This window comes from Haliotis cracherodii, unplaced genomic scaffold, assembly GCF_022045235.1.
Source record: "Haliotis cracherodii isolate W230 unplaced genomic scaffold, xgHalCrac1.p SCAF_3, whole genome shotgun sequence".
NCBI classification, from domain to species: Eukaryota; Metazoa; Mollusca; class Gastropoda; order Lepetellida; family Haliotidae; genus Haliotis; species Haliotis cracherodii.
Window position 1 is genome coordinate 1855001 of NW_027266286.1, and position 25563 is coordinate 1880563.

Consider the following 25563-nt stretch of genomic DNA (forward strand, 5'->3'; position numbering starts at 1 on the left):
TTTAACTCTGCACAATATAGTAGAATTGACTGAGAAGACATTTGACACCAATGAAATCAAATGTCAGATGTTCTGTTTTTGTGTATGGGCAAACATATAATTCATCATCATTGCACAGATGATAGAATATGAAGGTAAACGAAACTATATAGAATAACAAACAAATATATCAAGTACCGCTTGTAATATTTCTGTGAACATGCTCATGTTTCTCTGTGTTTTTGATTCCGTACAAATACTTCCAGTTTCAGGTTTGCCGATTGTGCCTCAGCCCATATGTATTGTAACTGGAGAAATAGCGAAGGAGCATGTTAGTATACCTCCTACAAATTCATGATGAACGCGTGTTTCTTTGTTTATATTGGCGGTGCTGCGAAACAATGTCCAATGAAACGATTCATTTGCTATTATAATGAAAAAGCGACAAACAAGTTCCAAAATCATACGAAATCTCCATTGTACGATTTCGACTACGTGTCATAAACAGGTGTTTACGAATCACTGTCAATTTGTGGCAATTTCCAGCCCCATGTTTCTTATAACAAACACATGGAAAGTCAAATGTTCACCTTAAAAAAAAAGCCCATTTTGTTCAAGTCAAAAATTGGTAGTTGCTTTTATCATTGCTTTTTGGTCACTGATGCGACAAATTTGGAATGTAGAAACATTTAGACATTTGTATGAGTTTCCATGTAGTGATACATAAGGGGATATAATATTATCTTAAAAGTTGATCTTAACATCTGTTTCTTCTTGGCAAGTCATGTGTTCTCCTTCAAATGTTCGACGAACAGATATATATTTGTAACACAAGATACCAAATCAGTACAAGCATCCTGTACATCTCTGATACCCTTTACTTTGGCTGTCTGTGTTAGCACTATATGCACAGGTTATATGCTATGTCGTCTTCGACGGGCTGACTTCCTGGTGACCAAACCGGTTCTGATGTTAGCTTAAAGCATGAGACGTTATACCTGATGCATATCCTACTACCGTTGTTTCAGGTTGACGTCCTGGTCAACACAACCGGGACTAATGTCAACCTCCTGGCTGGAACCGTCTCCTACACCTTCCTGGAGGCAGGAGGGAAAGAGCTGCAGGATGAGCTGACTACAGCATGTCCTTCTGGACTGAAGGTCGGCGGCGTAGCTCAGACCACTGGGGGGAAACTACAGTGCCAGAAGGTGTTCCACGTTGTGTTAAGGCAGTGGATGAATAAAAATGATGCAGCTGAATCGGTATGAATATGTTCATAATATACTTATATACTTGACACAGTTAAAAGGATAAACATAAACTAAAACGATAATTGATAAAAAAAAAAATACAAATAAGTAAGACATGATCATATCATAATTACTACCACAGATCTAATACAGGCAGCTAAGAATTCTACGTGTTCAGTACGATGACGACAAGGCATACTACGTGTTAATAGGAAGCGGATATAACATATCCATTAACATCAAAGTTGGTACTATACTGGCCAAAAAAAGGAACGCATAGCTGAAATCTGTTTTTCGAACTTGACTGTTATCAAAGATGAAGGCTTGAACTCAGTATAAATGTCATTGCTGACTGTGAATATTGACCTTACACTAATTTATTGCACCCGAACACAACATTTGGTGACTTGTCACCAAAATACAGCATCTTGAAACCAAACTGGGAGAAATTGCATGGAGAAACAGCTGTAAGCATGCTGCACGTGCAAATACGGCTACTTAACCTTTATACTGATGGGTATAAAAACTTGGCGGTGCTGCTGCGAATCACTCTCCGATGTTCTGTATACGTGACTCTCATGATGCCAAGACTGAATGAAGACTGTAGAAACAGAGCCACTGGACGTCTGGAAGTTGGAAAAAGTAAGACATCAATAGCCAGGCACTTTAACGTGAGGCAGGGCACCATTTCTCGCCACAACTCTACAAGCGATCGACCGCGAAGTGGAAGACCCACGGTCACAACTGTGCGCAGGACCGCTTCATCCGGGTGTTGCATCTTCGCAACCGGACAGTTAGTGCAGCATACACAGCTTAAAATTTTCCTGGTCTTCGTAGAGTCTCAGCGCAAACAATCAGAAGTCGTCTAAGACAGCATGGGATACGGCCAATGAGACCATATACAGCACCCGTCCTGCGGCAACATCATCGTCGTGCACGTCTGCAATGGGACAGAAATGTTCGACTATGGACCCTAGTGCACTGGAGAAGGATATGGTTCAGTGATGAGTCGCGGTTCATGCTGTATCGCCATGATGGTAGGATGCGCGTCTACAGACGGAGATATGAACGCTACACTCGACACTGTATTCATGAAGTCGACCGATACGGTTAAATCGATGTTAACGTCGATCATCTGTACCTTTTCTCCCAATAACAATTGTCACATCTCTCCCCCTTCAGGAAGCGACCGTTCGCCCATTGCGTTTACTAGACACTTCCCTCTAAACAAAAGTCGTCCAATTTACGACGTCATCAAGCTGTTCCAATGTTCTTTATTGTTCTTTGCGATTTATCGCGAAACTATCTTATATTATTCAGATATCGTCATTGGCTTCAACTAAAGCTTCACGACAAGATATAAATATATCACTGATGTACCATTGTCCGTTCTTTAGATCCTGGAGAGAGTAGTCTACAAGTGTCTACAAATGGCTTCCGAGCAAGGTTTTACATCCATTGCCTTTCCTGCACTTGGATCAGGGTTTCATAGATTCCCCGGAAATCGGTCTGCTGACGTGATCATCACTGCTGTTAAGGCATTTTTGCAGACTAATTCTACTCTTCGAACAGTTAAGCTTGTTGTACACCCATCAAATGAGCTTACGAGAAAGGTGAGCTTATAAGTTGAAAATGTTGACTATGCATAGAGAAAAATATGTGAACTGCTGGACTTCCCCAAAGATAACATCTATATGAAATAGGACATTTAAGGAAACCCATGGACACCAACCGTATTCCCCTTCTTGCTGATCTGTTTCTTTATGCATGTGAATCGAAATGTCTGCTCACATTGGCAAAATCAGAACAAGGATATTAGCTTAACTTAAGCTTCAGATATATCGATAATCTGATATCGTTCAATTACAGTCAAATAGCCATTTCCTTTCCGCTGAATTATCCACCTGAACCAGAAATAAGAGGTCAGTAAAACAGACTCATTTGCGTGCAAGTTCTACGAAGATTCAAAGAGCATCATACGACTTGTACTTGTATGTTCTGTGTTTTTTTCAGGTGAACAATTGACATGCCTTTGCATGTGTTTGTGACGGATGCTACCGTTGGGGCAGAATACGCTCACCTTTTCGCGAACTCCTGGTATCATCACTATTTGATATTGATTCACAAACTGCAGTAACTTAAACAGATTATTTGAATCGAAGTAGTATTGTTACGTCTCGATTCCCAAACTGAAACGTGAAGGTTTACCCAGAAATCGGTACGTACAGAACTAAATTGTGAATAATTTAATAACCACACAAGATCAATGAGCAATCAACGCAATATATTGAAATACACAGGATTAGGTTTACAGTCACAAAAGGTAATACAGTTGGTACAATATCTGGCAGCAGCGGTTTAAAACAGGCCTTACCATGTCCATAAGTGTACTCACAAATGTCCAATATTTGTTACAGTTGAAACTTTTGATTGAGGCACGTGCTCCGTTCTTGAATGCTTGAAACGGGTATCCCTTCCGCACTGGGCAAGTTGATAAGTAGCAAGTCAAATCATTGAAGGAAGGACTCGAATCGCCCTCGTATCGCCAGTCTTCTAGAGACTTTGTGAAGATGGAGAATCAGGTAGTCTGTCGACAAATGTAACTGGCAGTTTTCCAATGTTGAATTTCTCGTAAACTCAGTCGTAATTAATGTGACTATCCGCCATGTTGTTGTTGATATCGCCAACTCACCATGAGGCTGTTTTGAAACTCGCATTGTGATTGGTCCATTAGACTGATTAGCGAAGCAGAGTAAATTGGCTAATGAAAGTCAATGGCAGGTAATTTCAGGTCGCCAGAACCACAGGAATGAATCCAGGGGTTATTGTAGGTTTACGGAAATGCGAGGATTTTGAGGACGTGGGAGTGTCACCATAGGCAAAGAGAACAGTTGGTATTTTATGAGCTCCTCAATCAAATTGCAGCAACTTACAATCAACACTACTGCAACATAACAGCATGAATTGGCATTTCACATGTATCATTTCCTTTTTAGAGTAAACTGCCTGTCAGACGAAAATATAGACCCATGTTTGAAGGTGGCCAAAACTAATACAAACAAGAAATGGTTATTCGATGCTGATGTATTTCATACGGGTATTACAGTTGTGTTTTGGACCATAAGTTTGCGACTGTTTTCAGCCTATTTACGTTTTGATATCGTTTGTAATTTGTTGATCAAATCCAATTTTCCTTTGTCTGGCAGTTTATTTTGACATTTCCATAGGAATCTATAGCGCTAACTAAGAAGTTGTGGATCGTTCCCTTTTTTAGATAAATGTAAAACGACAGCAGAAGATTTTTGTCGCTGTGTATTTATGTATCACTATCAATTAATGATGATACCAGGTGTTCGCGTTAAGGTAAACGCGTATTCTGGCCCACGGTGATACCCACCACAAACAAATGCAAAGGCAAGTCAAGTGTTCTCCTGCAAATACACGAACAAATATAGTCAGAATAGGGAATTGCATGGGACATAATTTTTATCACTGTTACTAATTCTCATGTGCTCATCTCATGTCAAATTCGCAAAAACTCGAGTGCCATTGTGTTGTTTTTTACACTTTTCAACTTGTTTTTCAACTTATTCAGATAATGTGTGAAAAAGGCCCATCACATATATTTCACATATTATCTGAAACGATTAAGGTTTATGACAGATGAATATCTTTTATTAGGAATTTGAAGCAAGGCGACAGGGACTTTCGGTGACATTTGACAACTCAAAACTTACGGAGATAGTTTTCAATAGCCGAGCGGCACACAATAAAAGTAAGTCTGAGTCTGATTTATATCAATAAGTTTCTTTGTTGTCTAAGACAGACACTTTTCCTACTTGTATTATGGTTCACAGTGTTGAAACATTTTATAAGGGAACAACACGCCAAATAGGAGGGAGCACGTGTGATCGCCGCTGTGCTAGAAACTTATGATCGTGGGTTCGAATCCTTAATTCGATCTGAGTATTTCTACGTCACCTCGTTTGGCTGTCACCAAAGTATTAAACGTCAAAGACTTGCATTCACTCTCCTCCCACATCTTGCTGGCACGCAATGACACTATTCAAGCGACGTTAAACCTTACTCACTCACTCACTCCCAAATAAGAACTATGACTTAAAAACTCGATAGTTGGTCTAGAGTGATGTCTGTAAGATTACAGCTAATTTCAATTGGCTGCAGGACTGGCTGTCTGGGTTATTGAAGGACTACTTGTTAAGTCACAGGTAAGTAAGAATTTATTATCATTTGTGTTACAATATTGAATCATTGGTGATTTTAACCAGGTAAATAAGTCAAAGTAAATCAAAGTAAATAAATAATTGAACAGGTTTATCATTAATATCACAGAGGGTCACAGAAAATAGTGAGGTCAGTAATATGCATACTTCAATTTATAGGCTGATGTCCTAGTGAACACAACCCAGACTGACCTGGAACTGTCCATTGGTGCTGTGTCTGGATCTCTCCTTGAAGCTGGAGGCCAGGTTCTCCAAGACGAGTGCAGACAGCAGTACCCATCGGGTGTAAAGGCAGGGACACTGGTACAGACACAAGGTGGGAAGCTTGCATGCAAGAAAGTATTCCATGTCGTTCTAGAAGTGTGGGCACAGGAGAACAAGACAGCACTGACGGTAATTCCCTTGCATCATAAACACCACTCACATAAATGTTCCTAATGTGTTCTTGTGTTATGTATATACATAAAGAGACACCCATGTTTTCAATGTCATCAGCCAGAAGGTATGGTCTACCAAGTGTAATTCTACCTGCTGTAAAGATTGGGCGTTACGAGGTGAATAGTAATAAAGAATAAAAATAGCAATACATGGTAATTCTCAAATAAGGCATTGAAACGGTGACAAGATTGTGTTAACTTTTAACTGGAAACAACGGATTCGCATCTGTCAAATACAGATCAAATACTGTTTTTTTTATAAGCTAGACATATATTATACACAAACGTGAAAAGCAATATTTATATTACACTAAATGGGTTACCAATTTCAAGGTGGGCAACGTAAGAGAGACTATCATAGTTGAGTTGCTACAGCTCCCATGCTCTTTTGTCTCTGTGTTCCTCTTCTAGCCAATCTGTTTCATTTTGTATACAAATCGATTCGTTTTATAATTGTATTTAATCCAAAGAAATAACCACAGTTTCAGATGTATAGATGACTACGTATAATTAATTACCTTCACTGCATCAATAAACCAGAGTTGTAGATCAAAGGAACAATATTCAGTGTCTTATCTGTGCATAGAAGTTGAAAATGATGGCAGCCTCTCTACAAAATTGTACAACCAGAGAGAGGTGATTTCGATTTTCCTGTCATGTAAATGTCCTGCTTATGGCGTGTACATTTCTCAATTTTTGTATATACTTGTATGTACATGCTGTTACAAATTCACGTAAAGATACATTTTGCTTTAAATGATGCTTTGATGTGCGATGATATGCCATACTGTGACTACAAGGAGTTTTCGACCCGTGAAGATCCGGATTAGAATAAGTCTTCAAAAACACACCCTTGTCGTAAGAGGCGACTAACGGGATCGAGTTGTCAGGCTCGCTGACTTGGTTGATGCATGTCATCAATCCAAATTGCGTGCATCGAAGCTCATGATGTCAATCACTGGATTGTCTGGTCCAGACATTATTATTTACAGACCGCCGTCATATAGCTTGAATATTGCTGAGTGCGGCGTTAAAAGAACAAACAAACAAAAAAGGAGTTTTCACACCTCCTTGCTGACTGGCATTCACATTTTATAAAAAAATGGTTGAGTGGTGGGTGCTACCGCTGGAGCAGGACATATTTCCCCTTTTTGCAAACACCTGGTGTTATCATTGTTTTACAGTGATCCCTTCAAATAATGTTTGTCACTCTATTGCTGTTAATGCCCCATGGAATCCGGGAAGATATTCAAGACTGCTTATTCTCTGGCGTTGACAATTTGGTATTCGCTGATTATTTTGTAATTATGTTCTAATCAATCCGTAACTCAAGTACAAGTAACTGTATAATATAACATATTTTTCAACAGGATTTTGCCTCAATAGTCACAAATTGTTTACACGAGGCATGGAAGCAGGGCTTCAAATCAATCAGCTTTCCACTCCTGGGAACTGGTTTTGCTGAATATCCCCCTGAAATATCAACCACGGTGATGATGGCAGCATTCAAGAATTTCATAGACAACCATCCCAACACCTCTCTGGAAACCGTATCCGTTGTTATTCACCCAAAAGACGAAAGCATAAGAAAGGTGCATATTTTGGGAAGGGGGCATATCTTCTACATTGAACCATATATGAGTTTAGCATGTCTAATTCTTAATTCAACAGGCTTAACATAGATAGGCAACAGGCAGATTAACTGAAACTGAACTTCATTGCATCGTGATAACCTGCAGGTCGGACCAACACCAAACGTATGCAACTTGTTGGACGTGTTTTGTGCGACATGAGACACGCTTTCATGCGACAAGTTGTACGCATGCAGGCCATCAAAACGAGATATTTACACGTTGATTTCGCTCACAGTTTACATAAAGATGTCAAAAACAAATGGCCATCGCACAGTATGTGTTTACGATAAAAAGTAATTAATTTTACACCATGGGATAGAAAATTGAACTTTGTACAATTAATTCCCAGAGTCAGAGTTCGGCTTATTACCACGCGACCATCCTTCTCGAACAACCTTTATTCATCAGAACATGTAAATTTGCATCTGAAAACTAATACATCTGGTTCCAGCAGTAAGTCACTGAATCACTTTTTTAAGCTTTCAGTCAGATAAAATCATCGCGATTCGTGTTTTATGCAAGTCGCCTCCGTAAAAATGCCGTAAAAGAATTATACAAGTTCAGTTTGTACATCTAATTGCATACAACATAATGTACTATGTAGTTGTACAGCACGAATGGCCCTTAACATAACACAAGGTATAAGAAACTGCAGGCGTGTTCCAATTAATTTTGACCTTTGATTTTTTTCTAAGAGATTCGGAAAAGCCCGTAGAAAAAACGTGATGCCATTTTCACAATGTAATCACAGTTTTACCGGGAGGCAGGATATGCTGACCCTTTTTCGGAACCCCTGGTGTCATCACTGATTTTCAGTGATCTGTTCATATAACTGTCACCACTAACATATTTAACCAGGTAAGGTACGTAAGGTGCCATCACATACTCATGTAAAGGTTGTCTAGCTTCATATACTATTCAGTTGAACTTCGGAACCTTGTTGTTCTATTTCTTTGTTCAGGTTGTGGAAGCACACGTCAGCAAGATCGAAGAACCGGAAGGTATGAATAGACAATGCCTTTTAGTGTCAAATGTAACAAATATTATATTTGGAATTACACTTTTGCAGAGAAAATACAAATTCTTGTAATCTAAAGTTATGATTCCCCACTATATCATAAGCATGAGTCTATTAATCACCATCAAACAGTGATAATACCAGGTGTTCGCGACAGGGTGGGCATATTCTGCCCAACCAGTGACACACGTCCCCAACAAATCCAAATTCAAGTACATTTCTAATCAAAATAGGGAATTGACACCATTTTTGGCACTAATGAGTCAGTTTGGAAATGTCCTCTATAAAACGGTTTGAAAGCTTTAGAGAAGCTTTGACTGTTGTAAACTTGATAAAACAACTTTTGAGCAAGAGTCGTATGAGGCTCTTTGAAATTTCCGTAGGAAGAGCACGTTCGATTGTACCCAAAAGATGTGAAATGTTGACACCAAAGGCTGGAGCTGCTGGAATATTGCTCAACATGAAAGGGAAGTTGAATGTCTCTCTGAATCTCTATGTAAAGATCAAAATATGTAACAGGCGAGGCGGCCTCGATGGTCTCCTATATTTCTAGTTCGGGTGGGTATATTAGTGGAAGGGAATTAGCTATTTGACATTTGTTGAAGGATATACGATCATTGATATACCTGAAGCCAAGCATCCTTGTTTTTTGCCAATCCGAGTAGAAATTCTGATTCATATGCATGAAAGAAACTGACCAGTAAAAAGGTCGGAATGATGCCCATGGGGGATGCCTACTTCTTGCCTAAATGTGTTGTACCCAATTTTCATATAGATACTATCAATGCGGAAGTCCTGTGTCTCACATAATGACTTCTCAGAAAACTCCAGATGAAATTTGCTTTCATGGATCTCCACTACATCCCCAGGTGGTGCAGGACACATTTACACTTGGTATCATCACTAATTGATAATAATTCATCAACACATGCTTATAATATAGTTGGATTAATTTCATATGATCATAAAAAATGCTAATATTTCACATCCCATTCACTGCTGGGTGAACGGAGGCCAAATTAATCTTAATTCCCGATACCTTTTGTATAACATCCATAGTTAGGTGGCATTTTTAAGTTTCAAGTGAAAATCAGGATGTGACAGTTTTACTTGCAACTGATAATTTAGGTGGAGCATCAATGAGAGGAACCAATGATCCCTATGGTCTAGGACAGAAAGTAAGTATAACCTTTCAGTATGACAACAAATAATATAGAGCCAAAATAAATTCAACTACTACCAACGGAAAATGTAACTGTGCTTCGTATGAACTTCAATAAAAATTACTATATTCTGAATAATAATACATCTTTAAATACAAATTCACGAAGACATCTACTCGACTTTATGGTCATGATTTACAAATTGCACGTGCATGTTGATCCATGGTGCAAAATTCGGATGTGTTTGTTGGGAGCATGATACTCACAAACGTGAATTTGAAATGTGAACAGCACATTGTGATTGTGTTGCTATCATCTGCTCATCACAACAGTTTTGTTTAACTGTTAATAACGCTTTCGCAATGCCAAGGCTTGCTGCAGACCAATGTCAACGCGCCGTTGGTATGCTGGAAACAAGAAATGTTCTTCGAAACACAAAATCATCTCTTTGGTGACGTTATCTATATCAGGGCAACACTCATGACATTCCCCGGGCCGGTAGTCTAAGAGTGACGTCACTTCAATAAAACAACCATATTCGGTTAGTGCATCAACAGAGCTCAACGTGTGGCCCCAACGTCCAGCGATACGCCCATATACGCCCAATGTGCCTGTGAGACGCTGGAAGGTTAACAGCCACATTACCACTTTATCACACCGGGTCCCCATTCACTGCTGGGTGAACAAAGGCACATTTGGAACAAAGTCACTTGACTAAGGAGACACCACATGTCCTAAATGTCCTTAAGTGTGGGGCAAGATCGGAGCCCTAGAAACTCTCAGGAGTCAAGCTGCTTATCACGATCATCAATCCAACTATTCTCTGCAGCCAACTCTGCTTAACTCAACCTGATTTGTGACCGGTGGGCTGTGCACGGGACCATGTGCCACCCATCAGACGAATGACCAAGTATTACGTTATTATTTACTGTATAATATAACATTTACACCACTTTATATGTAGCAGGGGGCGATTAAGGCGATTGTGGGTTTGAATTCCAGTTCGCCCCGATTATGTTTCTTGGTTTGTCAGCACCATACCCGTGCTCGTGGGTTTCACCGAAGTGGTAAACGTCTGACACCTGCCTCACTTCGGGCTTTCCTCCCACATTAAGCTGACACGTTGTGATATAACTGGAATAATGTTAAAAGTGGCATTAAACCCAACTCACCCACTCACTTATATGAAGCACAGTTACTTTTCCCTGCTAGCTATCTGAGGTAAGACCCCATTTCCTTAACCTGCACTTGAAATAAAGAAGTGGGCAATAACAGAACATATGGACGTGTTCCGTGTCACTCCTACACGTACCCAACATGCTCCTAAATGACACAGAAACAATCTCGAATCATCAATTAACAATGAGAAAAGCTTCGGAGGGTTTGAATTTCCAAATCTTCAACAAGAAATGTTGCGCATGCTCAGTTTTATGACGCCTCGCATTTGGGGGCATCTACTGCCATCCAAATATCTCGCCATCGTCAAAATAGACTACAGTGAGCTATGAAACGTCGCAACTGGCACAAGTGGCAGAGGAAAAGGATCCGTTTCTCAAATGAGAGTTGATACTGTATTTCCACAACAGTTAAAGTAAGAGATGTACGCTGGTGATTGTAGAGAGTTGTGTTAAAGAGAGCTTCATGGGATGGCTTGGTGATCATGATATTTGTCTGAATCAGTGACCAGGCAAAAGAGTGTTCCATGTTGTGGCTTCCATTTGCCCTGGGACGCCATCATCTAATTCACTTATATATTACGTTATGTCCAAGCAAAATTACACTCTAGTTTAATCATTTGAATAATGTTTCATTGTCTTTTTTCTGACTTGTTTTCCGAGTATATGTGACGAACGAATATTCACAATCTATGATATCTACCTTCCATGCATAGCTAATCTAATATTTCCATAAATACAACTAACAGCATCCCTTCAGCGAGACACCATATGTCACTGGCGAAAAAGCAGCTTTGGCAGGAACGAAAGTCAAGTACTTTGAGCTGACAAACAATCCCATTCTTCGCAACACACCAGAGTACAGCCACTACAGTGTGGTCGAGTCTCAGTTCTTCAGCTTCCTGTCGAAAGACAGTGTCAACAGGTAACCAGGTGGTAACCGATAGAATACATTTGGGGTGGCAATAGATTACCCTTTTGATAAACATACAGCAGTGTATTTATATGAATAAATAGTAAATCAATTTGACTTGATTCATTGATGTGACAGGTGGAAACTTAATTGACTACCGGTTTCTTATAATACGATGATAAGGATTCATTTAAAGTAGTTGACCCTGAATTCTTTTGTTTTGCACACACGACAAAAAATCATTTACTTTTTGATACTTTGATACCTCGGATTCGCAAGGGAATTTCCCTTCCACTGATTTACCCACCTGAAATAGAAACGCTTCATCTGTTTCATATTTAGATCTGTGCATAAAAATTCAATCCGTGAGGATTTCAAAGTGCGTCATGTGACTCTTTTTCAAAAGTAGTTTTCCATTTCGGGTGGTCCCTCGTTGTGATATTGCTGGACTATTGCTAAAAGCGGAGTGAAAAAATACTCTCACTCAAAAGTTCTTTGATCAGGGTTGTAACATTCAAGGTCTTAGCAAAGCTTTCAAAAAGTTGACGACATGTCTAAATTTGACGCGTCAGTGACCAAAATAATGTTTGACGCAATTGTCTATTTTGACTTGAATCATATTATCAAATTTGTTGTGTATATGAAATTGGTTTTGTCGCTTTTTTTGTTTGTTTTATGAAGGCGAACTCCACAATATTCTAGCTATATGACGGCGGTCTGTAAATAATCGAGTTTTTGATATCATGATAATCGATCCACGCAATTGGGATACGATGACATGCATCAACCAAGTCAGCGAGTCTGGCCACCCGATCCCGTCAGTCGCCTCTTACGACAAGCATAGTCGTGTTTTACGGCAAGCATGGGTTGCTGAAGACCTATTCTACCCCAGATCTTCACGGATCTTTTGTTGCTATTATTTACATGAACAAAGTCGATGTATCTGATGGTTAGTTAAGTGAATTTATATTTAAAGTCACATCGGCAATATTTCAGCCATATCGTGATTATCTGATGGTGGTCACTGACAGCATGTGTAGAGGGTGAGATAAAATATATTATGTTGAAGGGAGATTTTTTTGGTTAATGAAAAAATGAAATGTTTGTCAGTACTGTGAAAGCGCGCTGGCAGATTTACGTCACTGTTAGCGACTGATCAAAAAATAAATCGCCAAAAATGTGAGAGAATCCTTGTATTTGTGATGAAAATAAAATCAGTTTTAGAGAGTTTTCTTCTTGATCTGGCCTTTATTTCTTTAGCTTCTAGTGTGAAACCGACAGTGTCTATGTGTAATTACAGCAATCATCACCTGCTAGATTGACGATGATGTTCCATGTATATTTTCTTACACATCAGATACATCAAAATACCAGTGACGTCACTTTGCTAAATGTTTATGTTTATGTAAATCTGCAGCAGGAAACAAATGTTTTTTTGTGAATACATTTGAATATATTTTTATTATTAGAACTGTTTCCCGTCAATTTATTTTACCAACGTAACGTTCACTATTTTCATGTTTCAGACACACATTCAAACTGACAAAGGTCGAATATGTGGTGAATCCTGCACTTGTGAAGAAATTTAGGTAAGCACGAATAAATGTGTTCAACGGTATAAATACGATGCCACACATAGAGGAAAAGGAATCATAGTAGCTTTTGAAAGGTTTGGCCTTTTTCACATGTATGTAGTAAATGTATGACCATGATTGAGTCAGAGGCACAACATTGAGTGTGTGTTCTTTCAGAGCAGCGCAACGACGGATGGCTAATAAGCAAACTGGATTTGAGAATCCCCTTCTTGGTTTTCATGGAACTGCCGAAGATAATATTAGAAGTATCTGTCGTGAAGGATTCCGGCTACCAGGTTTGTTCACTGCGATCAGTTGTGGAAAATAGTGGACGAAGACATATGTTTTTATTGTAAACGTAAACGTCTTTTGAATTTTTCAATATTTGGAATATGTTAGAAAACATTTATACATTCAAATAAGACCTGAGAAATTAGCATCTGTCAAAATTAAGAATTCACTTCCCCTTACTGAAAATTGAACTTTCATATACATAGGAGCAACCTGAATGGAAGTTTAAGCTCGTTACAAAGTAAAAGTAAATACCTACAATATAGATATGCGTGACTTCAAAGTGTATACCGAGAGCTCATAACTACGTCATGCGCAGTGGGGTAGCCTAGTGGTTAAATCGATCGCTCATCATGCTGAAGACCCGGTTTCGATTCCCAACATGGGTACAATGTGTTAATGTGTGCCCTGCCGTAATATTAGTTGAAAATTGCTAAAAACGGCATAAAACCAAACTCACTCACTCAGAACTATCAAATCACTAAAGTGTTTTCAAATTATATTCCTCTAACCTGCGGTAATTAGTGAAAAATATATACATAACAGAATAAGTGAAATGAGAGATTTACTTTCTTCCTAAAAAAGGACCAAGTTACATACGTTTTCAGATCATCCCTACTTCGAAGAAGTCACTGACGTTGGGTGGTACGGGAATGGCATCTACTTCAGTAGATACCCAAGATTTTCCATGAATTATATGCAAAAGACTTGCAAGCTGTTGTTGTGCAAAGTTCTTCAAGGAAAGGTTAGATTCAAATATGGATATGTTCGTTAAAGGAAAACAACTTAAGATATCAAAAACCAATGTTATAGTTTAACTACAAAACAAACGAGAACAATTATAAATGATTAAATCCAAGAAAATTTTTAAAACCAATACATTCAAATTAATTCGCAATAACCATAGAAGGTATGCAGTCACGGCATAGTTAATGTAACAGCGACATACTTACTCTTCATTGTTACGTGTTCTATTCAGCATGCATGATTTTTCAGATCTTCAAGTGTGAAAACTTGAAATTGGGCGCGCCTAAGGAGCCAGGATACGACTCCCATGTTGATCCGTTTGGCAAAGAAATTGTCATCTATGAGGATGACTGCATCCTCCCCTGCTACATTGTGCACTTCGACATCTTAGGGAGGTTTAAATTTCCAGACGATGGGGCATCGCTACAGGATGATGATCACACTCTCATTCAGTATCTGAACGAAATGGACATGCATAAAGGAGAGGAGCTTCCGGGATTCTGAGTTGGAGAAGGAGAATGTAACATCTGCTAGTTTTAACACAAATCTAGCAAAGTGCCATAGCCATGACTCGTGTCCTCCTGATATTACGATTGTTGTAAATATATCACTTATTATCATGTAGTCATTTACAGCGATCGATCTTCTGGTGTTTCCAACCTGACACATACTGAGTTATATATGTATGTTGAGAAAAAGAAAAGTCTTGTGTATGCAGTAATGGCAAACTTTCTTAGGCAAGGATGGATGTAAAGTTATTTCCTGTTCCTGCAGAAGAGCAACATTTTTTCAGAACACTAAGGAACTTTAATAACATCAAAGTATAACTGTTAATATATACTCTGTCTGTCTGTCTCTCTGTGTGTGTCTCTCTCCACCCTCTCTCTCTATCTCTCTATCTCTCTCTCTCTCTCTCTTGGCTAAAATAAATTAGATCTTACGCTCAAGTTAAACTCATTGTTGTAGAAAGGTCCACACAAGCGTAAAACCGGAGGAACATGTGTAGCATGTATTAGTGCAGAAAGAATATTACATGTATCTCCTGTCTAGGCGTGCCTGCCCGAGTAAACGTATAATTATGTAATATATACTGGCATTTTAGTAATGTAGTCATTGTGGCCAGTTGTGGCCGCATAGCAGCAATACAATATCAATCCAAATACATACCGGCATGTCACGAGCTGGCAGCAACAGCGGGTGAATTGAAACAATAGTTAGATGAGCATGGGATAGATAGTGACCATAGGCACATCATTGAATAAAACATGAAAGAGAAAGCAGGATAAGTGAGTGAGGGAGTATGGTTTTACGCAGGTAAAAAATAATCCATTCAAATTTCAGCTGGGTAGCGTTCCTACCAAGGATACATGTGATAGTGTGACATATGGGGGGAGTCATTCTAAACACTAAACTTGCATGTACAAATATGATAGTGCGACGTTGACAAAACACAGGACGCACAGTAAGCTCACTCACGTTTGTAGGATTACATAGATATGATCTCCACCCTATTGTATGTGTTAGAATATGGCACCGAATGGTTCTCTCTACCAGCTTCTGTGCGTGTGAGCTGCTAAGCGGCATACATGGTAAAGATACTATTCAGATAGAGAATTCTCAACAGCACTTTGCCAGAGCCATTCAAGGTCTAGACCAACATCATCAACTGATTCGGCCATAGCGAATCTAGGAATGTGGACACTAACAGGATACGTAGACAAATGCAGGCTACTACTCCTCGGAGGACTCTGTACAACTCATGCTACACTGCAATGAAATATTATATGTGCATACTTAGCTTAGTCTTAGTCAATGTTCAAAATGTCAAAATAAGCACTAGCATATGTGGCATAATGATATTATCTCCTTGTAAATTTAACCTTAAAATGTCCACTCTTCATTGAAATATATTATATGCGTATACTTAGTTTAGCTTTAGTCAATGTTCATAATGTCAAAATTAGCACTAGCATATGTGATATAATGATATTAACTCCTTGTAAATGTAACCTTACACATGTCATTTTGAACTTTATCAGTACTGGAATAGTTCATTGCAAAATTGAATGGAGAAGAATTGTATGTTAAGCAATATCCTTACATGAGAATGTTCGGTGGAACCTGCCACTGATAGAAGATCTGGTCACATACAGGTACGTTCATTCAAATCTTTAACTAAATGTCTTGAAGAAACTAGCATTAACATATCCTGATCTACAGTATTGCATCCAATACTCTCTTAAGATAGCCTCCAGACCCATGACATCAAGAGAATGTTCTGAATGTGAAAGGCATGCCTATGATTATGACAAATATGTACTACTACACTGTGAATATTTAATAAATGTTCGAATTGAATTCTTCTCCACCCGCATAGACAAAAGGAATGTTGAAAGTTATGTTTAAACTGAACTTCTGGAAGAGAATGATATGCTTGCACAATCTGGAACCAACGTACTTGGAATGGTATATAATTACTATTCTATGTGTATAGCTTAAACACATATGGTTCAGCATTTAATGAAAATTTGTATTTACTGTAGCTATCGATCTTGTACTTTCATATTTATATATGTACTAGCACCATGCATTTGCTCGGATGTTAGTTCCGGAGGAAATAAAGAAATTCATTCATTGAATCATACCGGCATATCACGAGCGGGCAGCAACAGGGGGTGAATTAAAACTATAGTTAGATGAGCATTGGGTAGATACTAAAGAGACCATAGGCACATAATTGAATACAAACATTAAAGAAAAAGCAGGATGAGTGAGTGAGTTTTTTTAGTATGATTTTACGCAGTTATAGTAATATTCCGGAGACATCACGACCGGGATGCAAGAAATGGTCTTCACACATTGCAGTCAGCAATACTGTAGCTACAGCAGCAAAGATTAAAAACATATCATCCAAATATTAGTTTGTTCTTGTGCACATAGGAAGATGGGACATGAACATTGTGTAATGATAGGCGATCTCCTCATGAGTCAGTGAGTGCATATAAAGACGCAGCCACACGACACAAGAATTGTCATTTCCTGAAGTTTACCTACGTGTGTATTTACAGACTCACATTTATTTCTAATCCAGTGATCCTAGTAAAACATCTCCACTCTTCCTCATCCACTCTTCCTCATCAATCACAGGTAAAGGAAGACGTGAAGGTACCCCTCATCGTAAGGGCCGGCCATTTAATAATATACACGCTTTTTTTCGGTGGGTGGGTGGTAGGGGGGGGGGGGGGGTCTGGCGTTTTATGAGGGGCTATTTGGCATGTGTGTGTGTGTGTGTGTGTGTGTGTGTGTGTGTACTCTTTTTAAGGACTTTATGGTTGAAATGTTACGTTATGAAGATGAAGATATACGCGATCCACGCGAACAAATGACGCAGAACATGAAGGTGATGTAAGTTTGTGTGGAAACGTTATACACATGTTGCAGTAGAAAATGATTCTGTACAAATTGTGGTCGGTATTCCAAGGGAGGTAATCGACATTAACGAGGACTCCCCTGGTGTTCCCTCCATTGACTCTTCAGTGGAAGGGAATCTGTGTATGTATAACGTACCTGTGGGATACTACCACTTCATCTATGGTTGAAAAGGTAAATGGTGAATAATTATTATAAGAAATGAAGATCAGCCAACTTCCTAACAAAACATAATTTGGGCTTATGCAGATTTTGTTACTTCTGTAAAGCCAAACACTCATGACAGAAATTGTTGACTCAGTTGAATAAAAAGGATTTAGCCAATCGTTAGCATGTAAGTCTTCTGTAGAATGAAATTCATAGGGACAAGCGTATATTGGTGAAAGAAAGCGTTTTGGTAGAAGGCTCCGCAAATATAAACGTTCCTGTCTACTACTTGATACACACAACGGCAAACATTTGCGCAGGTTTAGGACAATGATCGGTAAAACAGACTTCGTCCCAGATCGCGGCAACGCTATCTCGTGGGAAGTAAATGTAAACGGCGTGATATCAACTGATAAATAAAAGCTACAAAACCTTTTCCAGGTGTCACAGAGTCAAACAGGCAAATCACGGAGGAAAGTGATGCAAATAGGCTTTGAAGAGGAAAGTGAGGCAAACATGTGTCCCAGAGGAAAGTGAGGCAAACATGCGTCCCAGAGGAAAGTGAGGGAAACATGCGTCCCAGAGGAAAGTAGGGCAAACATGTGTCACAGAGGAAAGCAGGCAAGCAACAGAGGAAAGTGAGGCAAACATGCGTCACAGAGGAAAGCAGGGCAAACATGCGTCCGAGAGGAAAGTGAGGCAAACATGCGTCCCAGAGGACAGTGAGGCAAACATTAGTCCCAGAGGAAAGTGAGGCAAACATGTGTCCAAGAGGAAAGTGAGGGAAACATGCGTCCCAGAGGAAAGTGAGGCAAACATGCGTCACAGGGGAAAGTGAGGCAAACATGCGTCACAGAGGAAAGTGAGGCAAACATGCGTCCCAGAGGAAAGTGAGGCAAACATGCGTCCCAGAGGAAAGTGAGGCAAACAGGCGTCCCAGTGGAAAGTGAGGCAAACATGCGTCCCAGAGAAAAGTGAGGCAAACATGCGTCCCAGAGGAAAGTGAGGCAAACATGCGTCCCAGAGGAAAGTGAGGCAAACATGCGTTCCAGAGGAAAGTGAGGCAAACATGCGTCCCAGAGGAAAGTGAGGCAAACATGCGTCCCAGAGGAAAGTGAGGCAAACAGGCGTCCCAGAGGAAAGTGAGGCAAACATGCGTCCCAGAGAAAAGTGAGGCAAACATGCGTCCCAGAGGAAAGTGAGGCAAACATGCGTCCCAGAGGAAAGTGAGGCAAACATGCGTTCCAGAGGAAAGTGAGGCAAACATGCGTCCCAGAGGAAAGTGAGGCAAACATGCGTCCCACAGGAAAGTGAGGCAAATATGCGTCCCAGAGGAAAGTGAGGCAAACATGCGTCCAGGAGGAAAGTGAGGCAAACATGTGCCACAGGGGAAAGTGAGGAAAACATGCGTCCCAGAGGAAAGTGAGGCAAACATGCGTCACAGAGGAAAGCAAGGCAAACATGCGTCCCAGAGGAAAGTGAGGCAAACATGCGTCCCAGAGGAAAGTGAGGCAAACATGCGTCACAGAGGAAAGTGAGGTAAACATGCGTCCCAGAGGAAAGTGAGGCAAACATGCGTCACAGAGGTGAGTGAGGCAAACATGCGTCCCAGAGGAAAGTGAGGCAAACATGCGTCCCAGAGGAAAGTGAGGCAAACATGCGTCAGAGGGGAAAGTGAGTCAAACATGCGTCCCAGAGGAAAGCAGTGCAAACATGCGTCCCAGAGGAAAGTGAGGGAAACATGTGTCCAAGAGGAAAGTGAGGCAAACATGCGTCCCAGGGGAAAGTGAGGCAAACATGCGTCCCAGAGGAAAGTGAGGCAAACATGCGTCCCAGAGGAAAGTGAGGGAAACATGCATCCCAGAGGAAAGTAGGGCAAACATGCGTCCCAGAGGAAAGCAGGGCAAACATGCGTCACAGGGGAAAGCAGGGCAAACATGCGTCCCAGAGGAAAGTGAGGCAAACATGCGTCACAGGAAAAAGTGAGGCAAACATGCGTCACAGAGGAAAGTTAGGCAAACATGCGTCCCAGAGGAAAGTGAGGCAAACATGCGTCCCAGAGGAAAGTGAGGCAAACATGCGTTCCAGAGGAAAGCAGGGCAAACATGCGTCCCAGAGGAAAGTGAGGCAAACATGCGTCACAGAGGAAAGTGAGGTAAACATGCGTCCCAGAGGAAAGTGAGGCAAACAGGCGTTCCAGAGGAAAGTGAGGCAAACATGCGTCCCAGAGGAAAGTGAGGAAAACATGCGTCACAGAGGAAAGCAGGGGAAACATGCGTCATAGGGGAAAGTGAGTCAAACATGCGTCCCAGAGGAAAGCAGGGCAAACATGCGTCCGAGAGGAAAGTGAGGCAAATATACGTCCCAGAGGAAAGTGAGGCAAACATGCGTCACAGGGGAAAGTGAGGCAAAGATGCGTCACAGAGGAAAGCAGGGCAAACATGTGTCACAGAGGAAAGCAGGGCCAACATGCGTCCCAGAGGAAAGTGAGGCAAACATGCGTCCCAGAGGAAAGCAGGGCAAACATGCGTCCCAGAGGAAAGCAGGGCAAACATGCGTCCCAGAGGAAAGTGAGGCAAATATGCGTCAAAGGGGAAAGTGAGGCAAACATGCGTCACAGAGGAAAGTGAGGCAAACATGCGTCCCAGAGGAAAGTGAGGCAAACATGCGTCCCTGAGGAAAGTGAGGCAAACATGCGTCCCAGAGGAAAGTGAGGCAAACATGCGTCCCTGAGGAAAGTGAGGCAAACATGCGTCCCAGAGGAAAGTGAGGCAAACATGCGTCCCAGTGGAAAGTGAGGCAAATATGCGTTCCAGAGGAAAGTGAGGCAAACATGCGTCACAGAGGAAAGAGAGGCAAACATGCGTTACAGAGGCAAGCAGGCAAGCCACAGAAGAAAGTGCGATAAACATGCGTCTAAGAGGCAAGCAGGCGTGACAGACGAAAGTGAGGTAAACAGGCGTGACAGAGGAAAGTGAGGTAAACAGGCGTCACAGAAGCAAGCAAGCATATCGAAAGCGAGGTCCGCATATTTGCCATGTTTTTGCTGAATCACAATACTGTCTGAAGGGACAGAAAATCCAATGATATAAATGATTTCATTGGATTTATCAAAAAGGACAATATCAGGTTTTGTTAGCCTGGATACGTCTGAGGCTATATACGGGCCTATTCCAAAGAATTTTGTATTTCTCATTTTCCATGACGCCCTCTACATATGCTGGGTCGTAACATGGATGGACCTCTATGTCAAAACAACAAGCATTGCGAAAACGGTAATAAAATTATCTAGCCACTCTATCATGTCGCTTAAGATACTGTGTTTGTGCCAAAGCAGGGCATCCGCTACAATGTGTTGGACAGTCTCATTAAATTCATTGCATAATCTACATTTCATTTTCATATTTTGATGCCAAATCACACATTGATGGTTTCAAGTGGGAAGTGACTGGTCCTGAGTAGCAAACCGAAAGCCTTCTATTTCACTTTTCAGGCCAGACGACTTCATCCAAGCGGAGGTCTCTGCAGGGTTGCTGATCCTTTCAACACACTGCACATAAACTCGATGCAGTGGTCGTTCTAGATAGCCTCTCCTTGAAAAACTGAGTCTGGGCCGATTTGATCTGGGCACTTCGCTTGCATGGCACTCTTTTCTATACCGTCCAGCAGTACAGAACCATCAAGAAAATCAACACTGACATTGAGATTATTATTATACTGAACCGCAAAAGAAACGTAACTCCAAGTAAAATTGCATGAAAAGTTGTCATTTAAATATTTGGGTAATTTTTGTCAAAGTTTCTAAAATGTAACATTACCTTGTACGGAAAAATGAAATTTGATGACAAAAACCCCAAAGCAGATGACAATAAAACCGATCGCCCAAACGCATCACGGCAACAGCCATGGTAACCCGATGCACGTGCTACCATATGCCAAGATTGACAAGAAATCAGCGACACCAAGCACTTGGACGATTGCAAGCTGGACACACCGCCCGGCAAGTAGCCAATGCATTTCAATTCCACGTAAGGACCATATACAGGCTCCAGCAACGGTACCAGATGACCAACACTACAAGATCGCTTTGTTACTGCTGCGGAAACTGCTTAAGTAACCATGGGGACACACCAGCGACACATTAGTGCGGACATCTTGCGTCGACGATTGACGAGCAGACACCTCCACTGTCACAGGCCACACCGAGGACCCATTCTGACACCACGTCATCGCCGGGACCGTCTTCAGTGGGCAACACAGCACCAGCATTGGCGCCGCCAGCAGTTGGGAAGAGTCCTCTTCTCACCAACATGGTGTGGGGTGGAGTTGGTCTTGCACAGAGGGTCGGCCCTGTGGTCTTCCAGTAAAACGATCCAGGGAGAAGCAATGGTTTCACAGCAGGTCGGTACATTGATCAAGTCCCGATTTAAATCCCACTGAGCACCTGTGGGACGAGATTCAAAGAAGGCTGAATGACGTCCAACCAAGGCCGAAAACTGCAGCTGAACTGCGTCAGGCGTTCCTCAGAGTGTGGGCTCAAGTGCCTTTGGCCTTCATCAACCGCCTCATCCATTCTTTTTATAAACGTTTCATGGCAGTCATCATGTCGCGGACACAAGGGATACTGACTTGTGATGCCATTTTCTCAGAGACTAGTGTTGTCAACCTTGATGATCAGTTTTCCTAAGCTTCATCTTTTTAATATGTCTCAAAGTATGTTTACAGTGTTTGGACAAATAAGGTTTCTCATATATCTATTATTATTATTTAAACAATATATTCCAATATACTTCAAAGAAAGTAGTACATTTTCTAAAACATTTCAGATGGGTCACAGATCGACATAGGACAACAAAAACACGTGGCCGGGCAACTAGTTGAGAAGGTGAGATCAGATACATGGGGTCAGTACTTTAGTGTTACTGTTTCATGTGACGCAGGTCAAATGCATTTATGAAGAAAGTTCCATTAATTAGATAGAGACAAGGGTGGTCAATGTCGCTGGGAAGAATTGTTTCCCAGATTCACCCCGATTATGCTTTTATGTTTGTCAGCATCAGAGCCTGCTGACGGGTTTCACCAAAGTTGTAAACGTCTTATTAGCCCTGCATCACTTCGGGCTTTCCTCTCACATCAATCTGACACGTTCGGGAGTAGCTGGAAAACTTCACTCTCAATAAAACAACCGGATATGATCTTGGTCTCATGCCATGAATTTATGTGGGTGTGTGGTTCTTTTCGCTGTCGTCACTGATTCTCAGTGGCCCATCAATGCAATATTCATCACTATATCGGCAGATCCTCGAGACTGATTATTCTCTGGGCTGACGTATATTTACAAATAGTATAAAATGTGTGAACTTGTTTACAGACCAATAAGAGTGACATCGGAGAAATGCAAGCACAACTCACCCTTTAATCTGCATCCATGACATGATGACAACATCTCTATAGAAAAGTGGGGAAAAGTGAGTAATTTGTAATTAAGTAATTCAATAACAATGTAAACGATAGTGACATCTCACCTTCTTTGTGTCAAATCCAAACTGCCAACAGTCAACCAAAGTTGATTTTACAGTAATATCGTGTTCTTCCAGCGTGGTTACATAGGTGATTATGTTTACAGTGTCTGAACGTCTGAATACTTGACCACCCATTAGAGACAATACTCAATGGCATCAGCTATCAAACATTGTCTTCGTCTTGTAGGATTTATTAAATGAGTCGTTTAATGTTGCTGGGTAGAGAGACACAATGAAAGGCACACAGGTAAAATATTTGAAGCTGACGCCCGCGACTGTGTGGCCGATGTCAGCAGGGGACGATCACTGCAGGAAAGCTGAGTCTCAGCTTTACAAGTGTATGCTGTACGACCCCGAGAACAAGTGGGTGGACATTCAGTCATCTCTGTTCATTGTTTAACACCGCATTGATCATTCAAGCTATTGTGTGGATGGCGGATTGTGCCGGTGGAGCAGAACATGCCGATTGACACAAAGCTCTGCCTGGATGCTTCTTCAGGTCAGTGGAGGACGACAGACTGAAACACCTGAGCATGAAGGTTGTGAAACATTCATCATGTGATGAGTGTATGAATTAGTAAACTTAGGTTACGAGTGTTACCGACGGAGCAGGATACGGGTACCTTTAGAGAACACCTGGTGTCCTCACTGTTTATTAGCAGAAAGGTTTGATTTCTGCATTTGACATTATTTTATGATTGTTGAAAGGGTTTTGACACTTTCATTTACGTTGACTTGGACAATATTTCAGCATGGTCAAAGGGAGATAACTCCAAGTAAGTTTCATACAGCCTACAGTTCATATACACATCATGTGTGGCTAATGTGTATTGTGTGTAGTTTTCTTTACTGAAGAAATAACACAAAAGATAGCTTTGGTATGCATAATTCACATGTGTGAATGCACTGAAGGGGGAGATTTGCCGTGGCAACATCAACGTGAAAAACGTTACTCCTGGAAACCTATGCCTTTTCGCTGAAGCCCAACCAAAGAACACATGTACATCTCCAAGATCTGAAACAATGCCACCAACCTAGCAACTGAGTAAGACAAAACCTCACTTAAAAATGATATAGGCGCTAAACGGTCATTTGCGCTACATTGGCGATATTACGTAGATTTACAAACCGTTTTTTACGCTTTGCCCTCATAACGCATTTTCAGCACTTTTGATAAACAAGCTGTATCAGCAGCGTCTTCGCATTGATCCAGTGGGTTGACTCATGAATCCATGTCATCGTACCTTGAGTTGTGCTAGAAGATTGATGATCATTACCTCCATGAAACAAGATGGACGAAACATTAACAAGGTAAAGTAGTGTATACAAACAAACACAACTCTTTTCCGAGAGCATTACGCTACCTTGGGAACATACTAAGGAAGAAAAAGTGAAAAAAAGATTTATCAAAAACTCAATATTTATACTAAGTCGCCCCTGGGCCTGCCCTGGCGAAATCTTTCAATGTCGCTATAAAATAGTTGAATTAAGTTGAAATGATTGGCATTATGTGCCATGAAACTTGTAAGAACACCTGTATGTATTTGCGAAACAAAAACATGAGTTTTGAGCAAAGGAAAATATGCCCATGGGGAAAACCTTTTTCTCCCCCATGGGCGAAATATTTCAATATCACTATAAAATCTTTGAATTCAGTTAAAATGACTTAAATTTTGTGTCATGATACTTGAAAAAATTACATTTATGTATGTGCGAAACAAAACGATGAGTTTTAAGTAAAGGAACATATTCTCGCCCGTGGGCCTACCCATGGGCCACTCTTCGCCCATGGGCGACATAATGTAAATATTGAGTTTTTGAATTTTTTTTTTTTTCATTTTTTCTACCTTAGTTTGTTCCCATGAAAACAGCATGCTTAAGTTTGTAAATGTCTTTGACCGAGCCTGGGCAAAGACCGTAGAGTTTCTGGACTATTGGGTTTTCAGAATTAAAATGGGACTTGTCTGTTGCTATTTTCAATAACATAACATTTACACAACTTTATATGAAGCACAATTACTGTTTTTTTTCGGAAAAAAC

At 40.7% G+C, this 25563-nt stretch overlaps 1 protein-coding gene across 25 annotated transcripts in view; it reads left to right on the forward strand.

Moving 5' to 3' along the window:
- The window catches only part of LOC139474859 (protein mono-ADP-ribosyltransferase PARP15-like), a 72444-nt gene extending 55666 nt beyond the window's left edge, over positions 1 to 16778 (forward strand). For 15 of the 25 annotated variants that reach the window (XM_071258014.1, XM_071258019.1, XM_071258020.1 and 12 more), the window contains 14 exons: positions 246 to 310; positions 1008 to 1241; positions 2627 to 2842; positions 4911 to 5004; positions 5415 to 5458; positions 5633 to 5866; positions 7281 to 7502; positions 8506 to 8545; positions 9691 to 9740; positions 11650 to 11825; positions 13340 to 13402; positions 13565 to 13683; positions 14287 to 14423; positions 14675 to 16778. In XM_071258014.1, the coding sequence (XP_071114115.1) occupies positions 246 to 310; positions 1008 to 1241; positions 2627 to 2842; positions 4911 to 5004; positions 5415 to 5458; positions 5633 to 5866; positions 7281 to 7502; positions 8506 to 8545; positions 9691 to 9740; positions 11650 to 11825; positions 13340 to 13402; positions 13565 to 13683; positions 14287 to 14423; positions 14675 to 14929 (1949 nt within the window). In that variant the 3' untranslated portion in view covers positions 14930 to 16778. The remainder of the gene's footprint in view (positions 1 to 245; positions 311 to 1007; positions 1242 to 2626; positions 2843 to 4910; positions 5005 to 5414; positions 5459 to 5632; positions 5867 to 7280; positions 7503 to 8505; positions 8546 to 9690; positions 9741 to 11649; positions 11826 to 13339; positions 13403 to 13564; positions 13684 to 14286; positions 14424 to 14674) is intronic. The other 10 variants (XM_071258023.1, XM_071258027.1, XM_071258028.1 and 7 more) reach the window with 2 other exon arrangements.
- The last annotated feature ends 8785 nt before the right edge of the window (positions 16779 to 25563 follow it).